General features: G+C 41.9%; 1 protein-coding gene across 3 annotated transcripts in view; it reads left to right on the forward strand.

Moving 5' to 3' along the window:
• Positions 1-25,335, forward strand: part of pkd1a (polycystic kidney disease 1a) — a 64,707-nt gene that overhangs the window by 15,117 nt on the left and 24,255 nt on the right. For all 3 annotated transcript variants that reach the window (XM_069529365.1, XM_020084146.2, XM_069529366.1), the window contains exons 2-25: positions 1,196-1,267; positions 1,701-1,769; positions 2,774-2,845; positions 3,986-4,149; positions 4,455-4,705; positions 5,126-5,386; positions 5,531-5,699; positions 6,120-6,297; positions 8,150-8,364; positions 9,189-9,310; positions 9,401-9,551; positions 11,254-11,516; positions 11,871-12,251; positions 12,577-13,059; positions 13,631-13,762; positions 14,323-14,498; positions 15,210-15,340; positions 16,374-18,997; positions 19,888-20,085; positions 20,192-20,491; positions 20,621-21,066; positions 21,505-21,655; positions 22,732-22,884; positions 24,187-24,327. In XM_069529365.1, the coding sequence (XP_069385466.1) occupies positions 1,196-1,267; positions 1,701-1,769; positions 2,774-2,845; positions 3,986-4,149; positions 4,455-4,705; positions 5,126-5,386; positions 5,531-5,699; positions 6,120-6,297; positions 8,150-8,364; positions 9,189-9,310; positions 9,401-9,551; positions 11,254-11,516; positions 11,871-12,251; positions 12,577-13,059; positions 13,631-13,762; positions 14,323-14,498; positions 15,210-15,340; positions 16,374-18,997; positions 19,888-20,085; positions 20,192-20,491; positions 20,621-21,066; positions 21,505-21,655; positions 22,732-22,884; positions 24,187-24,327 (7,303 nt within the window). The remainder of the gene's footprint in view (positions 1-1,195; positions 1,268-1,700; positions 1,770-2,773; positions 2,846-3,985; positions 4,150-4,454; positions 4,706-5,125; positions 5,387-5,530; positions 5,700-6,119; positions 6,298-8,149; positions 8,365-9,188; positions 9,311-9,400; positions 9,552-11,253; positions 11,517-11,870; positions 12,252-12,576; positions 13,060-13,630; positions 13,763-14,322; positions 14,499-15,209; positions 15,341-16,373; positions 18,998-19,887; positions 20,086-20,191; positions 20,492-20,620; positions 21,067-21,504; positions 21,656-22,731; positions 22,885-24,186; positions 24,328-25,335) is intronic.

A 25,335-nucleotide genomic window follows, 5' to 3' on the forward strand; every position in this document is an offset into this window, starting at 1 on the left:
TTCCCTCCCTATCACAGAATGGAGGAAGAATGTGTGAAAATGTGCATGTGAATCATTATATAGGTCAAGACCTGAACTGAACTGAATAACGGTGCTGTGTTTTCGTGCAATAAGTTCAGTATATAAACATGTGAATGTGAGGAAATTACCTTTACAGCAGAGTTTTCTCATTAGCTGTCCTCTTCCACCTTTCGTTCTCAGTCCGGGGTTTATTTCTTATTGATTGATATTAATTAATCAGTAACTCTTAAACTTCTCACTTGTCCTAATTTTTATAGAGGGTCTAAAGCATTTATGATTTGCTCTTCACTATTTTTTCTAATGCCTTCGGGGGCCTCCAGAAGACATTTCACATCACGTCATCTTTCTTTGCTTTGGCTTGCAGACTTTAAGCTGTTAAGCAGAAAGCCCAAATTATAAACAGGGAGAGTGTAGGGTTTTAAAAGCAGGGACACTTGTAAACTGTGGCGTACATATGATATTGGTTCCACTATGGAAATTTTGGGATCGTCCTTTTGGAACATGACCCATGTAGGAAATAAAAGTCAAGACATAGGCTTCTGTTGTTTCAATTTAAGCTGCTCTTTAAAAAAAACAGTGTCCCTTTTGACAGCACCTGTATTAATGCATGACTCTCAATCATTGGAGTGCTAGTTTTAATATTGTTAATTTTCACCAATTGATAAAAGAATTACATTACATTACACACACACACACACTGTGCTGTCATTTTATTAGTTTGAATACATATTTTGTTCTTCCACAAATAACAATTGTTCTTGATATTTTATGTGAGGAGAGTTCACTGAACCTCATGCTGTTGAAAACATTGACAATAAACTGAAAAATTCAAAGGTCACAAGTATTTTAAACAAAACTATTTTTCAAACGATTTGTTGTTAAAAAAAATTATGTTAAATGAAATTTTTTACCGACAGCAGCTGTATGATTGTGTGTCATCACAAAGATTCTCTATTGTTATGTCCTCAGCTTTGTGGTCTTTGGCATGTCCACTTACATATTTAGAGGGTCTGGTTTTATTTATCCCCGTCTCTTTTCTTATGAGCTGAAAGTTTCACTTTCTCTCTTCTTCGCTGTCACAACATTTCATTTCACAGCACTCAGCCCATCACATTATATGGTCAATTACGTCATTGTGCATCTTAAATGTGGATATCCTGGTTTGTTTCCTCAGAGATCTTTCCAAGAACCACATCTCCTCCCTTGATACCAGCCTGTTGGATCGTCTCACCGGCCTCCGAGAGCTGTGAGTACAGTTAGCGTGTTTTTAAATTTTTTATCTTTACCCAACCTATGTGTCTACCTGTATACATTTTTAAAAATCTTTACTCGAGAGCATGGTCTTTCAGTTTGAGAGCATGACATATTGATTTCACAAGGTAAGATTTTGTACTGCGCTCACTCAAAACCTTGTGCTTGCACTCAAGTATACCCTGCTTGTAGGGCGGGACAATGTCCCTTATCATCACTATATCTGACATTCTATTGGATGGGGAATTTTGACAGACTTGTTGCACAAAAGTGCCCAAGAGCAGAAGCTGGAGCGCAAGAAATCACTGTTAATCACAATCAGCAGAGTATATCTGAGTGTGAGCGTGTGTTAGATAGAAAAAAAAAATGCATCTTTGTCAATCCCTCTAACTACATATATATATGTCTATATATCATCCATGTGTCAGGTATCTTCAAGGGAACAGGATCAATGTTCTCCCTAGAGTTGTATTCTGCTGTGGGCCACTCTCAGTCGTGTAAGTAGAAGAGTCTGGAGAAGATGAAGACCTGGAAAACTAAAGGTTCTTAGTAAAGTAAAAGAGAGAAATGAGGGAGAATGAGGAAGATGAAAAAGGAGAGAAAGAAAAGTTTGGTTTAGTCTGGATTTAAGTAGGCAGAAATCCCAGGAGTAAGCTAGCTGAACCAGAAAGCGTTCACGAAAAAAAAACACACCCACACACACTTTATATTGCACACACACACCCACACCCACACACACACACACATGCATGCACGCACACCAATCACTGCACAATTAAGTTCAATTACAGCTTACTGCTCCAGGCTCCCACTACCTCCTTCTATCCCTCCCTCCATCTGTCCATGTCTCCCCACTCCTTCATCCATTACCTTATTTCTTCCACCCATTGGATTGGTGTTTAAGTATGTGTGTGCGGGTGCGTGCGTGCGTGTGTGTGATGAGAGAGGACTAGCGGTTTCCATCAGTTCCTTCCAAAACCACCACACAACGGCCCCATTATGTAGCCTTACTGGATAGAGTAGAGAGGGAGGGAGAAGGAAGAGAAAATAAGAGAGAGAAGCATGGAACCAAAGCATGGAGAGTGGAAGGGTAGAAACATCACAAGTCTGAAATAATGTCTGCTACTCAGCACTGAAGTTGTTTGGGGGTTTCAATTGTGTTTTTATTTCCTTTGTCATTCAGTTGTGTGTTGTTTTACATATTAGAGTAATATAAGTCATTTCTATGTAAAGAGAATGTGAGAATGTTTTCTCATCGATAAAAACAAAAGTTAAAATCATTCTGGATGAGTACATCTAATCACAATTGGATAATAATGCAGGAGAAACAGTTTTACATCCATTGACTTAATTATTATCTTCAAATTTTTTAGCCAACGATTAACTCGCATTGCATAAATCTTAAAAATAATGGTCACAAATTAGCTTAACCTGTAAGTGAGGAAGAAAGACAAGCTCCTGTTTTACTGTCAAAGGTGATGTGTCTGTTTTATTCCATCAGCGATTTGAGCAACAACCAAATCACCACCATAGAGGAGAGAATATGCGACAACCTATGCAATTTAACTCAAATGTAAGTAATAACAACTCATTGAACACCTCTTTGTTGTCTCTCTAAATAAATATATAATGATCAATCAAATATAATTGGACCCTGGTTATATAAATCACACATGCACATAAATAGAAGTCAAGCATAATCACACATGCTTTAAAAAAGCAGCGTGTTTCCAGTTAGCTCACCTACCCACGAGATGAATGACGCTTTGTTTCAGACTGGAGTGGGAGGGAGGGAGTAGTAATTATTCCTCACCAGGGCTGTAGATGAGAAACAATATGTTTGTGTGCAGAGTTTATAACTGAGTGAACCAAAATGTGTTGATTGTAAACAGAGAGACACATCTTAGATTATATTTATGTTCTTTCCTTCTTTCTCTTATATGTAACTTTTTGTCATCAAATCACGGGTGTAGCTCATAATGTTAATATTGATAGTTCTGCCAAACATACATTTCAGCTACTCCACAAAACTGCTATATTGAATTTATGTGTATAGCCTAAAATGAACTTTTATTGTATCTTGCAATATTGACAAAATCATGCAATTATAAGATAAATTACACATTAACTACACTTTATTAATTAAAAATCTTTAAAAGAAATCTCTGAACAAAATGTGTTTGTTGCTTTTGCACTAGCTCGCAAGAAACAGCAGCTATATTTTGTATATGTATTTTGTATTTTTATTTAACAAGATATTTCCGTATTATTTTTTACCAAACCTCGAATGGTTTACGTTAGTTTGTTTGAATATCAAAGTCAATAGACATTTCAGTGGAGTTTTATTTTACTGTCAACACATTTGTGGTGGTTTTGCCAACTTTGAGTCGAAAGAGACACAACATTTATTGGAGATACTTTCATTTAAAAAAATGTACTGAATCTCATACTACTTTATGTCGTTTTCATAGTGCATAATAAAGTATCACAGAAAAGCTTTCATAGTTTTGTGTTGCTAAAATTTGCTAGTCACTGTAATACTGCCATCTTTGCTTTGGCTCACTGATCAAACTGCATTTTAAGCACCAACTCTTCAGTATGTTGGAGAAAGTAGGGAATGTCAGCTTTAACAGTTCCCATTAGCACATACAGCATTAGGAGTTTTTACAAGTATGTCACGCCACTCTATTTATTTCTCGTCTTCTCTCTGTAGCGACCTGAGCAGCAACCCCTTTGACTGTGACTGTAAGCTCTTCCGTTTGGTCAGCTGGCTCCAGGATGGAGGGGTGCGAGTCCGACGTCCGGACGCCATGCTCTGCAACCACCCTCCTGAACTCCGCCACAAACCCCTGCTCAATGTCAGAATGCTCACCTGTGGTATGAAACAATACACACGAACACACTAAAATATGCCCCAAAGAAAAAGTGTGGGATCTTTGTTGAAGTGTGTGAAGTGTTTCTTCGGGTCAGTATGTTATCTGATGCTTGAGAGGCTTATCTGGTGGAAAGAATTAAAGACATCAATCAACTGCATGCTTGATGACAAACAAATTGGCCTAATGCCACAAACATAATCTAATAAACTCTGGTTTGGACAGAGATGATCCAAAGCTGATTAACATTATAAATATATATATATAAGCTGTATTAAGTGACCCTTTGATTTTTTGTCTGTCCGTCAGGTCTGAACTATGCAGCCTGTCTTGAAGACAGCAGCAGTGTAGGAGGGGGGAGGAGTGAGCTTGTTATATTCTCTTCTTCCACAACTGGAAACTTCACGCGGGAACAGTGTAACAGTGTGTGTTTTGCTGCATCACACCGTTATGGGGGCTTGGGGGCGAGGCACGAGTGTCTCTGCAGCACAAACTCTCAACCCAACTTCATCAGTGAATCTCAGTGTTCTGCCGCCTGTACAAACCCCCATGTTATGAAGGTATGTAGCACACAATGGCCCCTGCAATGCAAGTTCTTCAGTAAAGTGTTTGCTTTATAAAGAGCAGCTGCTAATGGAGCCCACCTTCTGTATAGTTTCCTTCTCTTGATTTCTTTCTTTCTTTGTAAGCACGCCAAATAGGATATCCTCCTATAACCCACCAACAACTTCCCTCTTAGGACTGAATGACTTCCTTGCACCCTCAGATCAGCTTTCTGCAGGAGTGCTGCACTGAGAAGCCCAAGAGAACTGAAAATCAAGATTTGTTTATTTTCAATTGGAGCTGTTCATAATTTTAATTAAAACCACATTTCTATTAAAAAACCCAAAAAATAGTGAAACCATAAACATCTTTTTAATTACTTGTGCATATTAGTACAAAACCCTCGTTTTCCTCACATGCTTCCCTTTGATTCTCAGGAATGTGGGTGGACTCTGGCTCTCGATGTGTTTGTGGTGGACTTCTCGATCTCACTGAAGCCGCTCCCGCTGCAGAGTGTTCATGACCCCGTCGCTTTGGCCGCCACCTCCTCTGTCACCCCGGTGACGCTGTCCTGGGACTTTGGCGACCTTTCATCCCGGGTCAATACTACAGGAACATGCCTCACCACAGCAACTCATAAATATGGACTTCCAGGACATTATGCAGTCAGTGTGATGGCCTGGGCTGGAAACAAGGAGGTGAGACAGAGAAATATTAAATAATCCTTTATTCATATACACTCAATAAAATAACAGCTGGTTTTCTCAGTATTTAATGTTTTTTGTTGGTGTATATTCAGCATTATGGCCTGTGATAGAAATAATTTGCCTGCTCATGCTCAGGTCTCTGCACGTGGAGAAGTGACCGTGACAGTTCCTCCCAAACTGGAGCTGCATTGTCCAACTCTTGCTGTGGCCAATAAGAGCCTAGAGTTCACACTTGTCAGCTGGGGTGCTGTTGGTGTGGATGTAGACTGGAAGATCACAAAGGATGGAGTTCAATTTGCCAAAGGTAAGATACATACAACACACAAGCTGTGATAATCTAAAGACTCTCAGCTGATGGACGTTTAATAAACCAGCTCGCAAAGTAATCACAGTCGATCTGATCAGCTTTCTGTCACCTTTCCCTCGCTTTTATCTCAGCACTTTCATAGTTGCTGAAACATTAGTGTATCTATTGAACTGACACCACTGTTGAAATGCAAATTTAGGAACAGTGTTGCTTTGTGCACACGTTGACTTATCTTCGGCTCTCTACAGTGTGCGTTCAGAATGTGTTGCGCAGTTTATGTAACATAGGATCAACTCAGAACAATTTTTTTCACCAATAAATTTTTTCGAGCAATAAAATAGCCGTTGCATGTTTCCCTGATGTGCACTTTCAAACAATCTGGGAAATGGTATGACTCACACATCTGTCCTCCACCAGCCTCCCCTCACTGTCCAAAAGATGGGGTGTACCACGTGGAGTCGTCACGCTGCTTTCAGATAGTCCCGGGGGAGTTAGGCTGGACCGACGCTCGACAACAGTGTTCTGACCGCGGCGGGGATCTGGCAATAGTCAGGACAGTTGCACTGTGCAACCTGCTGGCACACAAAGTCACGCAGTAAGTGTTGTCTGTCTTTATGAAGTGCAGAAGTGGGGCCCAGTGTTTCCCTCTGCAATTCATTTTTTTGATGTAATTATGTAAGTATATTAGATTCTTAATTTCTTTATCAGTTTTCCTCAAAATAAAGACTTATTTCTTTCAGCGAGTGCTCATGTGCCAATGTATTACTATCACCGACAACACATAAATATATATAAATAGACACAAAAAGAGATATCAGTGTTAATACTAAATCAGGCCTTGCAGAATGTTGGCAGGTACAGAACAGATAAGCTGCCAGCTCTGTGACACAATGCGTCATCTCTGTTTGCATTACAAAGTTAAGAGTTCTCACCATGTTGCAGTCTGGTCCAAAGAAACACTGAAACAGACAACAAATTCTCAAAACAGATGTTGGACTTTCAATCACTGACAATCACAACAGGACTTGGTTTGGATCGGTTGTGTGTGTAACATGTGTTTTTCTTGCTTCTCCCCTCCTGTCTCAGGCACATTTGGCTGAATGTGACTGAGTTTTTTTTCATGCGTGCTTGTGTTCTTCAGGCATGATGCCTTTGATTAAGTTCTTTGTTTGTCTATAACATTTTTATCTGTTGTTTTCGTTTATTCTGCGGCTGCATAAAAATAATGAAATGCTGTTTTTTTCCCTCGGTGTAGCACATATTCCAATGCAAACAGATGATGACGTCAAGCTTTGTCTTGGCAACCATACACAGATTCTTTGTTCAAAAACAGCCATGTTTCTTTGCCTTATGCACTGCACATCTGTGTGATGCGCTGTGTAAGGATGTCGCTCTTTGCTACGACAAAAACACGTCCGACCTTACACTGGTCTGAAGGGTTTAGGTCGCAAAAACACACATCTGTAAAAGCACAGCTGCATTGTAACTCCAACACCCTGGGAGGAGGAGTGCACAGTTCATGGTGTGTGTGTTAATGCGAGGGTAGAGGCCCTGCACTCGCAGACCTAAGTGGATGAGAGAAGAAAAAACCTGCTGCAGATGGAGCTTATCCCCCCCTCTCCTCCTCCGCTCATGTGTTTCTCCACCCCCTCGCTTATATAAGCAACTGCTCTTTTTTTTATTAGTCCTTGTTTTTTTTGTCACAAAGACCCTTTTTCTTGTTCCCTCTCCGCTTGTAATTTTTAACCCCATCCCCAAGATGTCGTTTTCACAGATGTGAGTATTCAGCCAGTGTAGAGAAGTCTGATCAAAAGGAAGAAAGAACACAAGATGGAGATATTTATTTTATTCAGATTCATTTTTAGACGTGCTTCTACTTGCTGTCATTTTATCATTGTGTATAACACAGTGAATTTTCTTTTTCAAGGGAAGACCATTGTGTTTTTTCAGTTGAAAGCTTATGACAGAAAAGAAACAGAGAGGGGATGTGCAGTCCATTAGTAGACTCATGGAGTGAAAATCCAATTTATCTGTCGTAATCACAAATATCTGACATCTTCTCTGGAACATCCCATTGGGCTTCAATCAGAAGCCATTTTCCTTTTCTCTTTTCCCTGCAATTATTGATTGCTGAAGACAAGCTGGTGTGTCATTCACTGTCACTTATTGAGACCCACATTGCGTCTGGATGTTTTGCAGGGAATTTTGTGTGTTGTGTTGTTCCTTGTGCAAAGAAAATACCTTTTTTCAATCGTTAAATTATTTACCCTTGAATTGCCTTCGTTTTTGAGGACCCTTTCATGCAGATTTTTTTTATTTTACTACATTCAGCAATATTTGTATGTGTGTTTTCTCTTATGTGCACTTAAAGTAAAGGAAACCTATTTTCCAGCTGTCAAGCAGGCGCTGTGTTAATCTCTCTGTTACCTGTCTATTCCCTGCCCCAGGGAACGAGGCGTTTGGCTTGGCTTGAGTGATGTTAACTCTCCAGGAAAGCTGCACTGGGTGAACGGTTCTGAGGCACAGGAGGGAGAGGAGGGCCTGCCGCCTCGCTCCCCGATATCCCGTGGAAACGTGTGTGTCTCGCTTGATCAGCGAGGTCAGACCAGTTCACATCCATGCAACGCCAAACGCGCCTATGTCTGCCAGTACAGCCCTCAAGGTAGATTCCATATATTCACTCACACACACAAACACAGGCTTAGACACGTGCTCAAATACGAAGCAGTTCAAATACCTTGAAACCCATAATCGAGGTGAAGTTGAAAGCTGAGGCGGAGATTCAATATAAATATCCTCTGAACCTTAGTTGTTTGGAGTGAAGAATTTCAACTTTCTTCACTTTTATGTAATTTAAAACATGGCACAAACGAGTGTAGCAACAGAAATTAAACAGCTTCCTTCATAAATAATTACAAGCACAAGATTTGCTCTCTGAAGCACCATTTCTACTTGAAGTACACTTGGCATTGAAACAAATTGCTCCTTGTGTAAGAAGCATCCAGAGACTGTTCTCTATTATGAATAGATCAAAGTTAAGTGGCACAGCATCTCCGTATTTTAATCATACTGATGCACTCTTGTCTCTGGGAAGAAACAGGGTCATGTTTTCACACTAGGTGAACAGGGAGGAGTGGAAAAAATGATATGTATGTATTAATTATGTTCCCCAAAGGCCACATACATACATAATGATGAGTATTTCCTCTTTCTCATTATCACCTCCACCAAGGAGGTTATGTTTTCTCCCCTGTCACTTTGTTGGGTTTGTTTGTTAATAAGTTAAATTACACATAAACAACTAAAATCCCAGGAAACTTGGTGGAGGTGTGTGGTATGGGTCAAAGTCATTTGCCAGGGAATCATTTTGATTAAAAAAAATCAGGCACATTTAGGAGACTGATTTCTACTAGTGTGTGCAAAAGTTTCTGTATAATCAAAATTTCTCATTTTGATTTCTTTTTTTTTCTTTTTTCGCCTCTACAGTGCGTGTTCCAGATGCAGGGATCTACACTGTGGGGCTGCCTGTGTTCACCTCTCAACATCCTTTGCACCGTGCCTCATCCTCTCCGCTCTCTGCTCCACAACCGCCCAGCAGTGGAATAGAGGTGAGGAGGAATCTCAGCTCGTCAATGTTCATCGTTTTCTCCTCCTCAAACCTTATTTCGTCAAACTTTCTGGGTTTTTTTCTCACTCAGGTGCTGTTGTTCCCGGCTCTTAGCTTCGTTCAAGCAGGTCGTCTGTCTTCCCTTGAGTTCGTCACTCAGGAACTCAGCACACAGATCCAAGTTCGATTCCAGACCTACAGACCTCACTGTCATTATCCAGGCCTGCACCTGCTGCTGCCTAGTGAGTCACACACACATCCACAGATACACACAAACACACTTGTAAAACCATCCACACATTTCTGGTGAATACCAGCAGGTGTCAAAAAAAAGAATAAACAACTTGCACCTGCACTCATACCTTCGGTTAGATACAAATACACACACACACACACACACACACACACACACACACGCACACTGACCAACACTTGTCTAAAGTTGTTATGTAGGTGAACATGACAGGAGTTTGAATGGAGACAGAAAGTAGGATGACACAGACCAATCAAGGTCACCTCCCTTCTGAGCTCCCTCCTATTCTCATCTAGACACAGCACTGCAACACCACATGGCACAACAGGTTGAGATGCTTTCTGTGTTTTTTTTTGAACACCTCCACCGAGACACAACAGAAAGATGAGGAGCAGAGAGCGGATGCACATGAAAGACTTGAGAAACACATCCACAGAGAGAAAAGTGGTTGTTTTGTCTGTAAAACTTTCACTTTGTGAAATTTGTGAATGCAGCAGTGGTCAGTGGAGGTAATGACCTAACGCAGCTGCACTATATATCACACAGAGCACGTTGACTGTTCCCCACTCAGAGATGGACACAGCACGCTGTGTTCCAACTACAAAAACACATATACATAAGTGCATGCTTTTTGGTGGTGTTTTGCAGAGCTTTTCTTGTTTTATTTCTCTTTCATCCAGTAAAACTTTGCTTTTATGTGCAATTTTGCACCAGTATTCTTCGCTGATGTAAGATGTGACCGCACTGACAAATCAGCTTCACATTGAGATTTTTTTGTCGAGTATGCAGAGCCATTATTTGATAGGGTTGTCCGTCCATACGGAAGTTAATATGTCCCACTCTTATGAACACAATACCTCAAAGGTTCAAGGATGAATTATTATATTTTGATGGTCAGTGGTCAAGCTCTTTGGGACCTCATAACACACCTAGAACAAAAAATCATCCATTCATCCATGACAAAATGCACCAAATAGTTTTTATTACATTTATTTACTGCATACAGTATATTGCATGAGTCTGGACCGACATCAAAGTAAAAAAGTGGTTCTTTCTTCCTAAAATATCTGTTTTGTTCATGAAAATTATAAATTTGTATAATTTTTACAGATGATATATCATTTGCCATTAAACAGAGAAGGCGGAATAAAAAACACTTTATATTTAAACACTACATCAAGTGGTTGATAGTAAAATACTTTTATTACTTTTGCTGTAAAAGTACATAAACTCTAGATATTAAATAGAAAGTTAGATAGAAAATAAAAACCCAGAGAAATGCACAATTTCACTCAAAATATGACAGTGTTTAATTTTGGTCGCCTTTTAATTGCATCAAATCTACTTTACTGGTGGCTTCGCTTGTCTCTGCTATAACTGCTGGGGCAAATGAAAAACAGTGCTTGCCAGTTAGCCAGTCAGCTTTTACCTTCCACTGTTAGTATTAGTCACTTGTAATTCATTACAATAACTTATTGCTGTTTGCTGCATAACGTGAATCTGTGACCTGGATTCGCACCAGAGTCACGTCAGGTAGATTTGTGTCAGCAATGATCTCACCCTGCATCACGGTCTGGTCAAGGTCTTAAGTTATTGTTTTGTTTAAGAGACATCTAGTGCCCAAAGTTACATATTGTACGTTTAAAAATGAGAAGTTAATGACTGAATGAAAAATGTGTCTTGTCTCTCAGGTTGTGGAGGTCCAGCGTGTGCTCCAGTGGCTGTTTGTGTCCCAAATGACACCAAGACTAGTGATCCACCCTCGTGCCCCCGACTGGAGCAGTGGTGTCCCTTCCAGCACCGCTGCCTTGCACTGTCGAGTCCCTGCCAGCCGTCGTCCTGTCCCAACTGCACCCAGACGCACCGCCTGCCTCCTGGGGCGCTCAGGCCCCGTTACACCCTTCAAAATGAGGTGGTCTTCACTCTACCAGCAGGACCAGCAGCACATGTAGTGGTGAGAGGAATTTCTTTTGCCTCCGAAGTTACTCCAGAGTTATTTAAGGAGGGAGCGAAGTTTTAGAATATTTGCTTTGGAAATACAGAAAACCTAGAAGAAAACTGATGACTTCCAGCTTCAGTTTGAGGGTGTTTACAGTCTGATCGGATAAACAGTGAGGGATTGCAGCTGTTGTGGAAGGTCTGCCATTTTACTGCAACAAAAGAAGCAGATTATGCCAAGATTGAATAAAGAAGACTCTTATATTTGTATACAAAGTTGGTAATGTGTAACCTTATCTTGATTTAATGTATGTGAATTTGATTTGTAATTGCCTCTGAAGTAAACTGTCCTGATTGTTGTTTTCCCCAGGTACAAGAATACCTGGAGGACCTCCTGATTTCCGGCGGCGATGTCATCGCCCTGCAACATGATGCCGGCCCAGCGTCCTTACTCCGCTGCCAATCCTCCAAACACTCTCAGTGGCAACAACCTGTTCTGGCCCTCAACCAGTCGGAGTGGTTCTGGATCAACAACACCAGACATTCAACAGATAGATCGGCTGGCCCTGACGCTGACCCTCTGCCAGACCCGGAGCTTGACGTGGAGGTGCTGGTGGAGGACGGCGAGGGAGGGTGGCTGGAGGAAGTGGTCTGTCCCGTCAGAGTGCTCTATGTGGGACAAAGTGAGACCCAGCTGCAGGGAGCACAGCTGTCTGTTGGTTTACCTCAGCCTGGACTCTACAGCCTGCTGGTAAGACATCAAAGCAGCGTGTCATATCCCAGCATGCAGCTATCGACATGCATGTGGAGGCCAAAGTAGAATATGGAACATACTATTAATTATTTTTTTCCTGTAAGATTTGTATTTTCTAATGACTCCAATGTTAGATAAAGCAAATAACTTTAGATTTAACATTTTGCGAGTAGTTTATGTTTAAATCTCACTATAGAACAATGTAATTTATTGATAATTTTTAACAATATTTGTTTTCGCATGAAAATTAAACAATCAACACCAGATAAGTATCTGTATTAATCTATGTATATGTAATAATTGAGACAAAATTAACTTTCAGGTGACCTCTGCTGAGCCAGCATACCCAGCCTCAGCATCATGCCCACTGCGCGTGGTGCCCCCTCTGGGCTTGACAGTCCTTCACCCCCTCCCCCAAAATGGCACCTACTATCTGCAGCCCAACAACACCCGTCTTCTGCTCCGTGTCCAGTCTCGCTATGCAACACAGGTATCTCGTCGAGGCAGCAATCTTAGCATCACCTTCCAACCAGAATGCCCATCCGCATTTTCATCCGGCGCAGTGGTCTGTCGGCCCGGGCCAAGCTCAGGGACAGGGGTCAAGGTCACCGAGCCCAGCTTGTATGCAGTACTCGAACTGAACCTGGGAGCAGAAGAGCAGAGGAGTCCAGTACAGGTGGAGCTGGAGGCATACAATAATGTGACTGAGGCCAGCCTGATTATAGTTGTCCACCTAGAAGAGCCCCTCAGAGGACTGGTGGTGCAGCCACACCCTGCACACCGAGTGCTGATGGAGTCAGTTGTGGTGAGTATATGTATTTGTGCGTTTGTTTTTAGGGTCTAAAGTTCATAAATATAGGGTTCCCATGTATCCCGGATAACCTGGAGATTTAGAGACTACTTTTCCATTCATGGAAACAACCCTACATAAATCACCTACATAAACTTTAGTATGTATTATGTTTTAAATCACTGTCACTGTTTTTAAGAAGCTGGATTATTCTATTATCCCTTTACAATATGCCTTGTTAAAACAAAGCTTTACAGTTTACCTCATCGTGTGATTTATTGTATTTTTAAATTGTTATAGAGAAAAGCATAGTTTTTGTCCAAGTTTGATGTTCATATGAGGGACCTGCATATAAGCCAGTGTTTACATTGACAACAACATTTCAAGTGTTTGAGTAATTAAAGAAAACATCTATGACTATCAAAAAAAAGGTTATTGTACAGTGAGCAGTGATCATCAGTAGTCATCATCTGTAATTAAAACACTAAATCATGAACCCATCACAGTCGGCTGGGAAGTGATGAGCAAATATCTTTATATCTGATCTTTGATACTGATGTGTTGTATATTTATATGTTTGTTACAGAGCTACACAGCATCAGTCCTCGAAGGCTCCAGTCCCACGTTTAAATGGACAGTGGATGACAAACCCTACTTCACCTATTACAACACTGTTCTTAACGTCATCTACCAGCACGCTGCCGTCTACAAGCTCACAGTGAGTTTCTGTCACACGAATCAAAATGAATGCCTCTTGAGATATGTGTTCCACATACAGACAGAGATTTTTATAAGTATAAGATGTATAATTCTTTTTAATTAGGTCTGAAAGAAAGAAAATCTGTACCAATTTGTACCAATACAGCTGTCATATGTTAGAGCTGGTGGGCACAACGCTCCCTGTATTCTTATAAAAATCTATGACAAAATTATAATAATTTTTCTTTTTCCTGCAACATTGATTATGCAATCTACTGTTTATTGTTGAGTAATTGTTGGTCTATAAATGTCATAAAACTGAAAAAAGCCCTTCAAACATTCCCAGAGCTGCAAATAATGTTTTCAAGCAACAGTCTTGATTCCAAAGAGACTCAACCAGCAGATGTTTATTTAGAATATATATATATAAATGATTGAAACAATTAAAGTACTGATGAGTCTACTTACTGCTCACAACATACAAGTGAGTGAAACTACATTACGATTGCTGGTGCCAGTGTTGTGTCACATTAATGGTTGACTTAGTGCCACCGTCTCACTGGTGACTCCTTTGTCCAGGTGACGGCAATGAATCATGTCAGCACCCTCACGGAGCACTTCAACGTGACAGTGGACCGCCTGCAGCCCATGGCCGGCCTCTCTGTGAAGGGCGTTCCAGATGTGGTCCCACAGGGCTCCACTCAGACTCTCACCACTTCTGTGCTCGTGGACATGTCTGTGGCCGCCACCTTCCGGTACGTGCCGAGTGGGATAGATGGACAGAATCATAGATGGATAGACAAATAGATATTGTCTTTGGTGTTTTTTTATATTAAAAACTGCCTTTTTTCTCTCTGTCTATTCTTCTTGTCTTGTTTTTTAGGCCGTCACGGTACATCTGTTTGTATTTGGCTGCTAGTTTCTTCTCCTCTATCTGTCCCTCTCTCCCTCTTTCTCTTTTCTCTGTTTTTGCCTTCTTGTGCACCATAATAGCAAGGCAGCAGTCATACCATGGAGAGCCTTGGATTTATAACTGTGTGGTTAGCGCAGATTGCTGACAAGAATTTTCCCTTCTGCTCGGCTGTTTCCCCGTACTTTTTTCCCCCTTTTTCTTCCACTCCTTCTCTTTTTCTCTTTTCCCGACCTCCCTCTTTCACATTCCCACCCTCCCAACTGTGGTGCACTCTTTCACTTAGTTTCCCTCCACTCTCACCATTCTTGGTCCAGAGAGGTTTCCTGAGTTTTGAGTTTCCACTTCTCTTCTTCCAAACCCTCTATTGCCTTGTCAGAGAAGATTCCCACTTTCCAGCAGCTTGTGTGTGTGTGTGTGTGTGTGTGTGTGTGTGTCTGTGTGTCTGTGTGTGTGTGAGAGAGCATGGTTGTTATTGCTTCTATTCATCTAAGCTCTGTTTATTTCTCTGAAGCTCCTCTTTTAATGGTTTTACATTGTCTCTGTTGTGTTGCAGCTGGTTTTTTGGTGACGGGGGATACAAGGAGTTTGAATACAAGCCTCCCTATGCCCCTGCCCTCCTCTGCCCAGACTCCCCAAATCAGGTCCTCCTAAGCAACAATGTCACCTATATCTACTCTCAGCCAGGTAACCCCTCACCCATCTTCCTATCAGCCATTCTATTAAGTTAAGTAGAAGGGTACTCTGAGAGCGCACACCTACGCCAAGGCTAATGCCCTATCTGCCATGTCAGATAGCTCGTATTTCCCATTAAATATCCAGACTGTGGCAGCCAGCCATATTCTAATTTGTCCAGCCACAGTTTCATTATTATTCAAATACATTTTTCTCATAGTAACATAAGAGATCTCTAACTTTGTGTTTTGCTCCATTATTGTTTGCTCGGTTCTCCCTCGCTCACTCACACTACCATCCATAAAGTTGTTACCGTCCACACAGATAGTCAGACCTCATAGTTTTGCATGTACCCGCAAGTGCCATGCGATTTGTTTTTCCTGCATTAGACTCTGTGCTTGTCACTTGGGATCCACCCATTTATTTAGATCCCCCAAAAAATTGAATTAGGTCTTTCCTGACCCATACCGCAGTTTACCTTCATGATTTGTGGTAATCCGTTTAGTAGTTTTTGCGTAATCCTGTTAACTAAAAGACAGACAGACAAACAAAACAAAAGCAGAAGCTTCTTAATGGAGGTAATAATGGAGGAGCAGTTTGTAAGTTTAAATGTAAGTTTGAAGGTTCAAGGATCTTTTCATTTTCTTTGATTGTAGTGACTCTGTGGACAAAAGTGGTAATGGTCCCACTGTCACGTGTTGTAAAAACCTCTGACCATGTGCATTTGCTTTGGAACGAGTAAAAAAAGTTTTAGAGTTCAAAATACTCTTATTTTTGTAAGAGACCAAGAGTTGGTGAGGAACTGAATCTGTTTCCTCTCCCCTCCACTTAAACATTGTTTTTTCCAGCCTGACTGACATAAACCTTGAGGGTAATCCGTCCTGGCGAAAGACATTGAGAATAGTTTATAGAAAAAGTAAATTTTCTCCCTGATTGTTTAATTTGATGTTGTGGATCATAAAGAGGCAGTAATATTAAAATACGAGTATATAGCTAATTTTACCACTTTTTTCTTGGTCTCCAATTTTTCCCTCTCTCTGTACAGGAATATACTCTGCGCTGGTGTCAGTGTCCAATCGTTATGACAACGTCAGTCGGAGCATCAACATGAGTGTCTACAGCATCCTCACACGTGTTGATATACAAACAGAGCCACAGCTCCTCCTCGCTGGCAAATCAGCTGATTTTGAAGCTCACCCTCTGCCATCAGCCTATGGAATTCACTACGACTGGCACTTTGGAGATGGTTCAGCGCCATTACAAGGTCGCCGCGTGGTGCACACCTTTGCACAGAGTGGCAACTTTAATGTGTGCGTATCTGTAAACAACACCATCAGTTCTATGGAGGCATGTGCTGAGATGTTTATCTATGAGGAGATTGAAGATCTAAGAGCAGAAAGCTCATCTCCAACAGAGCTTCACAGTCCTACTTCTGTGTGGGCCCGCCTTGCTTCAGGTAATAACATCACATGGACATTCTCCATGGGTGATGGAACTATCTACCCTACATCTGAACCTGTTGTGACACACAACTACAACAAAGATGGCAACTACACAGTAAACGTGACCGCCTTGAACGCTGTGAGCTTTGGTTGGACAATCCTACAAGTGCAAGTGTTTATCTTCCAAGTCATAAGGATGGAGCCGTCTGGGTGCGTCCAAGAGCAGACCCCTGTCAACTTTCAAGCCTGGGTTTCCGGTAATGAATCAGCTCATCTATATGAATGGTGCTTCGGGGATGGAAGCCCCAATGAGCAACACCACGGCAACCCCAGAGTGTCACACACCTACTGGAAAAGCGGAAACTACCACCTCTCGCTGCTTCTTTCCAGAGGGGTCAACAGGGCCACCAAGGCCAACTTCTTCACCTGGGTGTGTGTGCAGCCAGCTTTGACCCACATAAGCCTTCCCATTGAGAAATCCCTCTATGCTGTTGGAGAAAGCATTCTGTTCCAGGTCAAAGCTGAGCCAGAGTTTAACTACTTTTATCAGTGGGACTTTGGTAGAGAGGAGGACATTGTGCTCATCCACGGTTCAGGGAATGTTTTGACGAAATATAAAAACCCAGGTCGGTACATGGTGACAGTCACTGTCTTCAATAACATCTCCAGCAGTAATACCAGTGTTGTGATTGAGGTTCTGATGACTGTAGGACCAATTGTTATTCAGCACAATGGCATCAAATACAACAACTTAACAATTAAAGCACCCTATGCTTTCACAACTTCCTCCCTGGCCTCCGATGTCAATTACACCTGGAACTTTGGAGATGGGAATCTGTTTGCGGGTCAGAATACACTCCACACCTACAATATCTCAGGAAACTACAATATCACACTGACAGCAGCCAACACAGTTAGCAGGAATCACACTATTCTGCCTGTTACTGTACTGGCACCAATCCGCGGGTTGACTGTCAATGCCAGCTTGGTAAATGTCCCTCTGAATGCCTCGGTTCACTTTGAGGCCCAAATGGAGGAAGGAGATGGTGTCCGGTTCTCTTGGATCTTGTGTGACCGTTGTACCTCAATACCAGGGACCCACACCATGTTCTACACCTTCCGCTCTGTTGGAACTTTCAACATCATTGTGACAGCAGAAAACGACGTTGGAACGACACAAGCGAGCATCTTCCTGTTTGTACAACGTGAGCTTGAGGGACTGCAGATTTTAGCAGAGGAGGATATTGGAGGAAGTGGAGGCACAAAAGTGAACGGCTGCTGCTTTGCTACGAACCGCCTTCTCCACCTTCAAGCAGGACTAAAGGAAGGAACCAACATGACATTTACTTGGAACCTCATCAGAGAACTAGACCCAGCCAGCTCAAGCTTCAACATAACCGGAAAGAGCATGGAGGTGAATTTCTCTACACCAGGTCCATGTGAAATCTTCCTTCGAGCCACCAACCTCCTGGGCCAGCTGTCCGTCAACAGAACCATCCACTTCCTGGAACCTGCCAAAGGCGTGTACCTGCAGATCAGCAACAATCCAGTTGCAGTCAATTCGCCAACTAACTTGACAGTCTTGACCATGGAGGGCTCAGACTTGCAGTACCGCTGGTCTGTGAATGGGGAAACTATGATATGGAACAAGTCCTGGAAGACTCACACCTTCACCAGTCCTGGCCAAAAACAAGTTACTGTGGAGGTCTTCAATAATGTTAGCTCAGAGGTTGTGTTAGAAATGATCAGTGTACAGGAAATTATTTCTGAACTAAGATTCACAGCTACCAACGTGACAGACCAAAATTATATAGCAACAGGTGCCAATGTGTCACTCCAGGGGGAGGTCCTGACAGGAACCAATGTGACGTGGACATGGCTGATAGACGGAAAAACAGACACAGGAAGGAGAACATCCCTGGTTTTCCAGGAGCCAAAGACAGCCTTCATTACTCTAAATGCCACCAATGATGTCAGTGGGCAATTGGTCTCAAGGGAGTTCTTTGCTCAGGATAAGATTCAGGGGTTGGAGCTGAGGGCAAGTACGAAGATTGCAGGAGTTGGCGAGAAGGTGGAGTTTACCATTTCTATGGCAGCAGGGTCAGACGCTCGCCTGATCCTCAGCATCAGTGGAGATGCCACAGTTATCACTCAACCCAACCAAACCTATGTCCACGTGTTCAGTAGAGTGGATACCTACATGGTGAACCTCACTGCTCACAACCAGGTAAAGTCAAGAACACACATGACGTACATTAGAAGATAATATAATATCAATGCTTTTGCTTTTCACTAAAATGATAAAAGATAGAAGATAGACACAAAACATTAAAAACAGCCACGGCTAACTCCTTAGCTTTACATAGAGTTGTTGCCATATACTAGAAGTATAGCATGTACAGTTCACAATAGAATTTACCAATGAACAAATTATTTTCTTCTTTCTCTGCATATACATTTGTACCTCTTTATATACAGTCTATGGTTTATACAGAGGGTTAAATCATTATTATAGGTTTATGACAGTCCAATGACACACACACATCATGGTGTCTTGGTATGTGTGATTCTTCAAAGAAAGACCTTGACATTGAAAGAGCATGTTTAAAACTAGAATATTAACCAGAACGCATACCTCTTCCAAAAAGTTCCCTTAAATTCAATCAAACTGCACCAAATTGTAAAAGACCATAGATTATTCCTTGGGTAATTGGTGAAAACGCCAAGAAATACCTCACAATGTTAAGGAGAGCCCCCTGATCCTGATCCGCATCAAAATTTAAAGGGTTCTTTACTGATCCATACCACATTTTATTCCTAGTCTCTTGGTAATTTGTTTAATAGTTTGTTGAATAGTCAACAGTGTGACATATGAATGTAGATTAAAAATAAACTCCTCAGCACACGTAACTATAGTAAATATGTGCCTGAATGATTTTATTTAGCATATTGTTGTTTGTTTTCAACTAAAATAATCAGAATAATTTGGATTATGGTCCAACAAAAATCCACATGAATCTAACCACCAGTACATTTCTCTTCTTTTGAATCAACTTAAATGTCGACAAGATAAAAATAATTTAGCCAAACTAATAAAAATGCAATGTGACAATCCAGGTGAGCTCCAAGAGGCGGCATCTCCAGGTGGAGGTGATGGAGCCTGTGCGTGGCCTGTCCATCCTGGGAAGCTGCGCAGCAATTCCTGTCGGTGAGAAGAGACTGTTTGTGGCCGACATCCTGACAGGCAAACCCGTTAGCTTCCTGTGGACTTTTGATCTACACCACCTCCACAAGATTTCACATATTGGAAAAGAGGTCAGCTCACTCAAATAATAAAGTTTTTATAGTTATGATTTACATCACATAAAACAGATGTTAAGCTACAAATAGTGATGTATCTCAATGAATCACCCAACTGCAGGTGTCATACATGCCAGAGGAAGCAGGTTTACTGACCATCTACCTGAAGGCCTTCAACGCCCTGCATGCCCAGAACATCACCAAGCACATCCTAGTGCAGAACCTGCTGACGGCTGCCTCCCTCGACGCAGCACCGCAGGACACGTTCATCGATAAGACAGTAACCCTGATGGCTTCCATCACTCCCAGGTCAAATCCTGTGGAGTGTTTGTGGGACTTTGGGGACGGTTCTAGTCAAGTTCACACCGACACCACAACTGTGGATTATGAGTACAAACGCCCGGGACACTACACGGTCCAAGTATGTCCCTTTGAATTCCATAATTCAATCTAGATCCTTTCTCAGTTTGTTGAAAATGTATTCAACAGATGCTGTTTGTGAAAGCTTCCCAGTGTTGTAATTTCACCAGCTTGTTTTTGTCTGTGTCAGGTGAAATGCAGTAACCAGGTGAGCTCGGTGTTGGCCCAGGTGGGGGTAAACATCAGTGTGTTAGAGTGTGAGGAACCAGAGGTGCAGGTGGTCCAAGCCCCCCGCTTGGCCATCTGGCGCTCCCAGCCCACTTTGGTGGAGGCCAGTGTCGATCTGAAAGGATGTGCACGCTACGGAGCTCAGCACCTCTGGCAGATATACTCAACGCCCTCCTGTGATAATGACAAAAATGACCAGATGTCCTCCAGAGCAGTGACTCGGCCCTCTCAGTCTTTACCTGTCCCAGTCGTTCACCTGCCAGTGGAGGTGGATGTGCGGCGGCTGCAGCTGTCCTTGCCCAAGATGGCTCTGGTGACAGGAAACTACAGCTTGGTGTTTTCTCTGTCATATGAAGGCGTGCCACTGAGGAAGGCTGCCTGTCTGCAGCTGACTGTCATGGCTGCCAGGTCAGTAGACAAATAATTTCTTCCATGTTAAACTGATGACATGATCATACGCTTTTTTTGGGGGGTTCTAAATAATTGATAATTCACCAGGTTGGTACCTTTGGCCTCTTGTAAAGAGCTACAAGAGGCCAAAGTGATAAGTGAAATATGCACCGACTTTCACTCTTGTTCGGTTTCTTACTCAGCTACCTTGTTGTTTCTTACAGCTAGGTGCTAGCTCTAGCTCTCGTTGTTGGTGTGTGAAGGAAGGCATGTTGTAAGGTTCCAGCATGGAACACAGCAGTGACATATTACAGTTCCAGGCGTCCAGGGGGCGCTGTGGCAATGAAAGACATGCCATTCTACCTACCGTGTACCATTAAAAGTATTTGAAGATGTCGTTTTAAGGTATAACAACTGCTTTGTGTTGCTTTAATTTGATCCTGGTTCCTTTCTCAGGCTGATGCCCATCATAGAAGGTGGCACCTACAGGGTGTGGTCGAGGACACAGGACCTGCACCTCAGTGCGGAGCAGTCCTACGACCCCAACTTGGACCCAGATAGCCAGTCACTCTTCCACTACCACTGGGAGTGTCAAAGTACCTCTAAGGTAAGAACAGACATAACATGAAAGTTGTCCTCTGATCTTCTGCTTTGGCTCCCTTGATAAGACAGGATGGTTTATCTCTCTTATCTCGCAGTGTTTTTCTCAATATTTGACTTGAGTCTAATAGAAATAAAAGAGTGCTGAACTCTCAAATTCAACTCTCAAACTCTTAAATGGTGAATTCGTGAGACGTAATTTAGAGGACAGACTTGATTCTCGGAGGAGATCATGCAAAAGTTGTGTAATGGTAATCTGGTCCTGAGTTCTGCAACTGCCTTCAGAGAGGCCTGGCCTGGCTCTGATCAGTTTGTGAGTGTGCCTTTTTAATGCTGAGGGTTAAGACTTGGTTTTAGGGTAATGGTTTGCATTAGGTTAAGGTGTAGGGGTAGTGTTAGGTTTTCAGTGGCACTAAAAGGAGACTTATGTAACTGTTTAGAGATAAACTCAGCATTCCACAGCTGGTGCTTTGCTCCCCACCCTGACAATTATAGACTTCCACATAAACTACAGACACACATTACACACAAACACACATTCGACCCATAAATTAACCTTTTCCCAATTGACAACACTATATACAAGTGGACAAGCTGTCCCTACTGTTGTTAAATCTGAATATTGTCCCACAAGTTATCATTTGACAGAAACACACTCACACAAAGCTTTGCAAAGCTGCTGCTTTCATTGCATTTTTAAGCACAGGCCTCATTGCCACATTATTGTCCAAATAGCTGTGGAGTGGTGACTCATTCACACATTGTGCATGTTGCTGCAAGCAAAACACAACTAATGACCATTATATGTTGTGCATTAACAAATGTTTTTCTTGTCTATTTAATATCGCTGTAACAGTGAAGTTCTATCAATATTACAAGTTGTTCGTAAGTCTCATTATCGTAGGTCTCATTATCGTAAAACTCATTATCATAGGTCTCATTATTGTAGGTCTCATTATCGTAAGTCTCATCGTAGGTCTCATTATCATAGGTCTAATTATCGTAAGTCTCATTATATCTAATATTGACAATTTGACAATTGACAATTATCTGCTTCAGTGATGGTCCAATCTATGCTTGCAGGGTCCAGAGCACTGCTCCAGTTTGAACTTCGGCCTGGGCTCCAGCGGTCCAGTGCTGGGAATCTCTGGCTTTGAGCTGGAAGCAGGAGTCGAATACACTTTCAAACTGACCATCAGCAAAGACGGCATGGCACCAGAGTCCACCACACAGACTGTAAGTGCACACAATCTCTAAAAAAGATGCATGCTTTAGGAAGAGGCATTTAAACTTGGAGGATATAATATTAATGATTGTGAAATACAGACATTATGTGAATAAAAATAAGAAACAATAGTTTTTTTGATTGATCTGCAGTATAAGTTTTGGGTCAAGATTATTTGGAAGCTCATATATCGTACTAGCTTAAAGTCAACTTCTGTACAAACAATATGACTCATACCAATCAGGAGCAAAATCCTACCAGTGTGGAAAAATATGTTCATGGTGGAACAGAGGTTGTGTTTCTCATTAGTTTGATGCACTTATTATTACTTCAGTGATAATTTATCAATTCCACTGTGAGCAAATATTACTTTAATACGTTAATTATAAAAATATTTGATTATCTTGTCTTGTTCAATTACAAATCACACTCAAGCATATTGAGCATGTGCGTGGTTTGTCATATAGCCATTTTTAGACATGATCTCTGGAAAATATCTGCACAACGGGACCCTAGAGTTATTCACACATGAAGACCGCAGCAGGAGATTCTCTGGCCAGACGAATTCAAATTAACAGATATATACATTTTGAACCTCGACACCCGGGTCGGCCCTTATATCACCAAGAGCTCACAAATTCTTTTGTCTTTCCAGGTTGACATCTTTGTAGGAGTCTTTTGCGTATATGGTTCCTCTTATTCATCCTGAGATATGAGTTTGGGTTTTTGTTTTTTTTGCTTCTGCCGTGTTAGAAATGGTGAATCCTCTGGATAATATCCAGCTGAATTCTCAGATGGGCTCAATCCGAGTTTTTTAGAGGGCCTGCATTAGAAACTCTGGAGAATGTCCGCAGCAATTGACTCAGACATCTGTGTTCTCACATACAGCTGCTCTAGATAATTTCGATTAGGAGCACAGTGCATGTCTGAAAGCAGCTTTTTATGTGGAGAAATTTCCGTTGCATTGTTGAAGTTCATCACAGACCTTTGCAGAATTTACAGTATCTAATTTCACTCCTTTCATTTGTACAAACTTATCTATTTATTCACGAAATATTTGTGCTGACATCTCTGGTCAATTGATTAGCAATGCATGTTACTGAAATGGGTTTCAAAAGCTGCTTCCAGATAAAAACACACTGACCCTTGACTCTATAAGATGAGAACCAACAAAACAGATTAAATAGGAGATGGCATTTAGACGGTGAAAAAATTGATACGGTAAACAAGAGAGAGCAAATGTGGTGTAAATAACCTGGCATGACACTGTGGAGGGACTGTTTCCCATGCTTCTGTCTCATGTTTTGTGACAGGTGTTTGTCCAGAGTGGTCACATACCCATGGTGTATCTGGAGTGTGTGTCCTGTAAGGCCCAGTCCTTCTACGAGGTCAGCCAGAACTCGTACGTCTACCTTAGAGGGAACTGCACCAACTGCCAGGGCTTTCACCGTGGGGTAAACACACACTCACTCACACACACACACAAAGAATGAGGTCACTGCTTCACAAGAGCGACAGTGAAATCAACATTTCCAGACCCTCTCTTTCCTTCTCCTCCTCCTTGTCCACCTCATCTCCTCCTCCCTCGCTGGCAGTGTGTTGGTGTGAGAATGAGGTCATCATACAAGCGCAGCCAGAGAGAATGTATGTTATGTGTATGATATGTGTGAGTGAGTGTGTGTGTGCGTATCTCTCTCACTCTCTCCCTCTCAGTTTGTCGTCACAGTACTGATCATCGCATAATGATCAATACTTTTCTTAATGAGTTGAATATTTCTTCAGAGCAGCTCACTTTCCTCTCTCTCTCTCTCTCTCTCTCTCTCTCTCTCTCTCTCTCTCTCTCTCTCTCTATCTCACACACACACAAACAGTGTGATCGGACACATGTAAACTCAGTCTGGGTAAAAACAACAGAAGTTATAAACTCAGTAAATGTATAGATCTGGAGGAGGTGCTGGGACGAGCTCGGTTTGGTTTGAGGCCATTGGCACAGAGCAAATCAGGAATGATAGAGACACGGTGAGGAGCAGTAAATTAGTGTTAGAGCTGCTAAAAACTTTTCACAGTCCAAAACATGTATGAAAAGACCCCAAATGAACACTAAGTGGACGGCATGGCTCCCTGGTGTCTGCCCCGGACCTGGTGGGGCTGTGGCCGGGCTGTGGGCCATCTCCCGGCTGTGGAGCTGTCCGTGGTCTCTGCGTCCGTAGCCAGCGACTGTGTATATTAACGCTATCGCATGTTTTCCTAATATCATAACATAACAATTCAGAATCAAGTAATCCACATGATTGCTGATGTCAGCATGACTGGTTATTTCTCTGGGAATGGCGACCCTTTTGCTCAATGAAAAATGGGATTGGCTCCTGCTCCCCCAACCCCCACAATTGTCAAAGGATATGTGATATATGAATCGATGATTGTAAAAGGGATTACATGTCGTCATCATCAAACAACATCAA

The sequence above is a fragment of the Paralichthys olivaceus genome, chromosome 8 (assembly GCF_024713975.1).
Source record: "Paralichthys olivaceus isolate ysfri-2021 chromosome 8, ASM2471397v2, whole genome shotgun sequence".
Classification (NCBI taxonomy): domain Eukaryota; kingdom Metazoa; phylum Chordata; class Actinopteri; order Pleuronectiformes; family Paralichthyidae; genus Paralichthys; species Paralichthys olivaceus.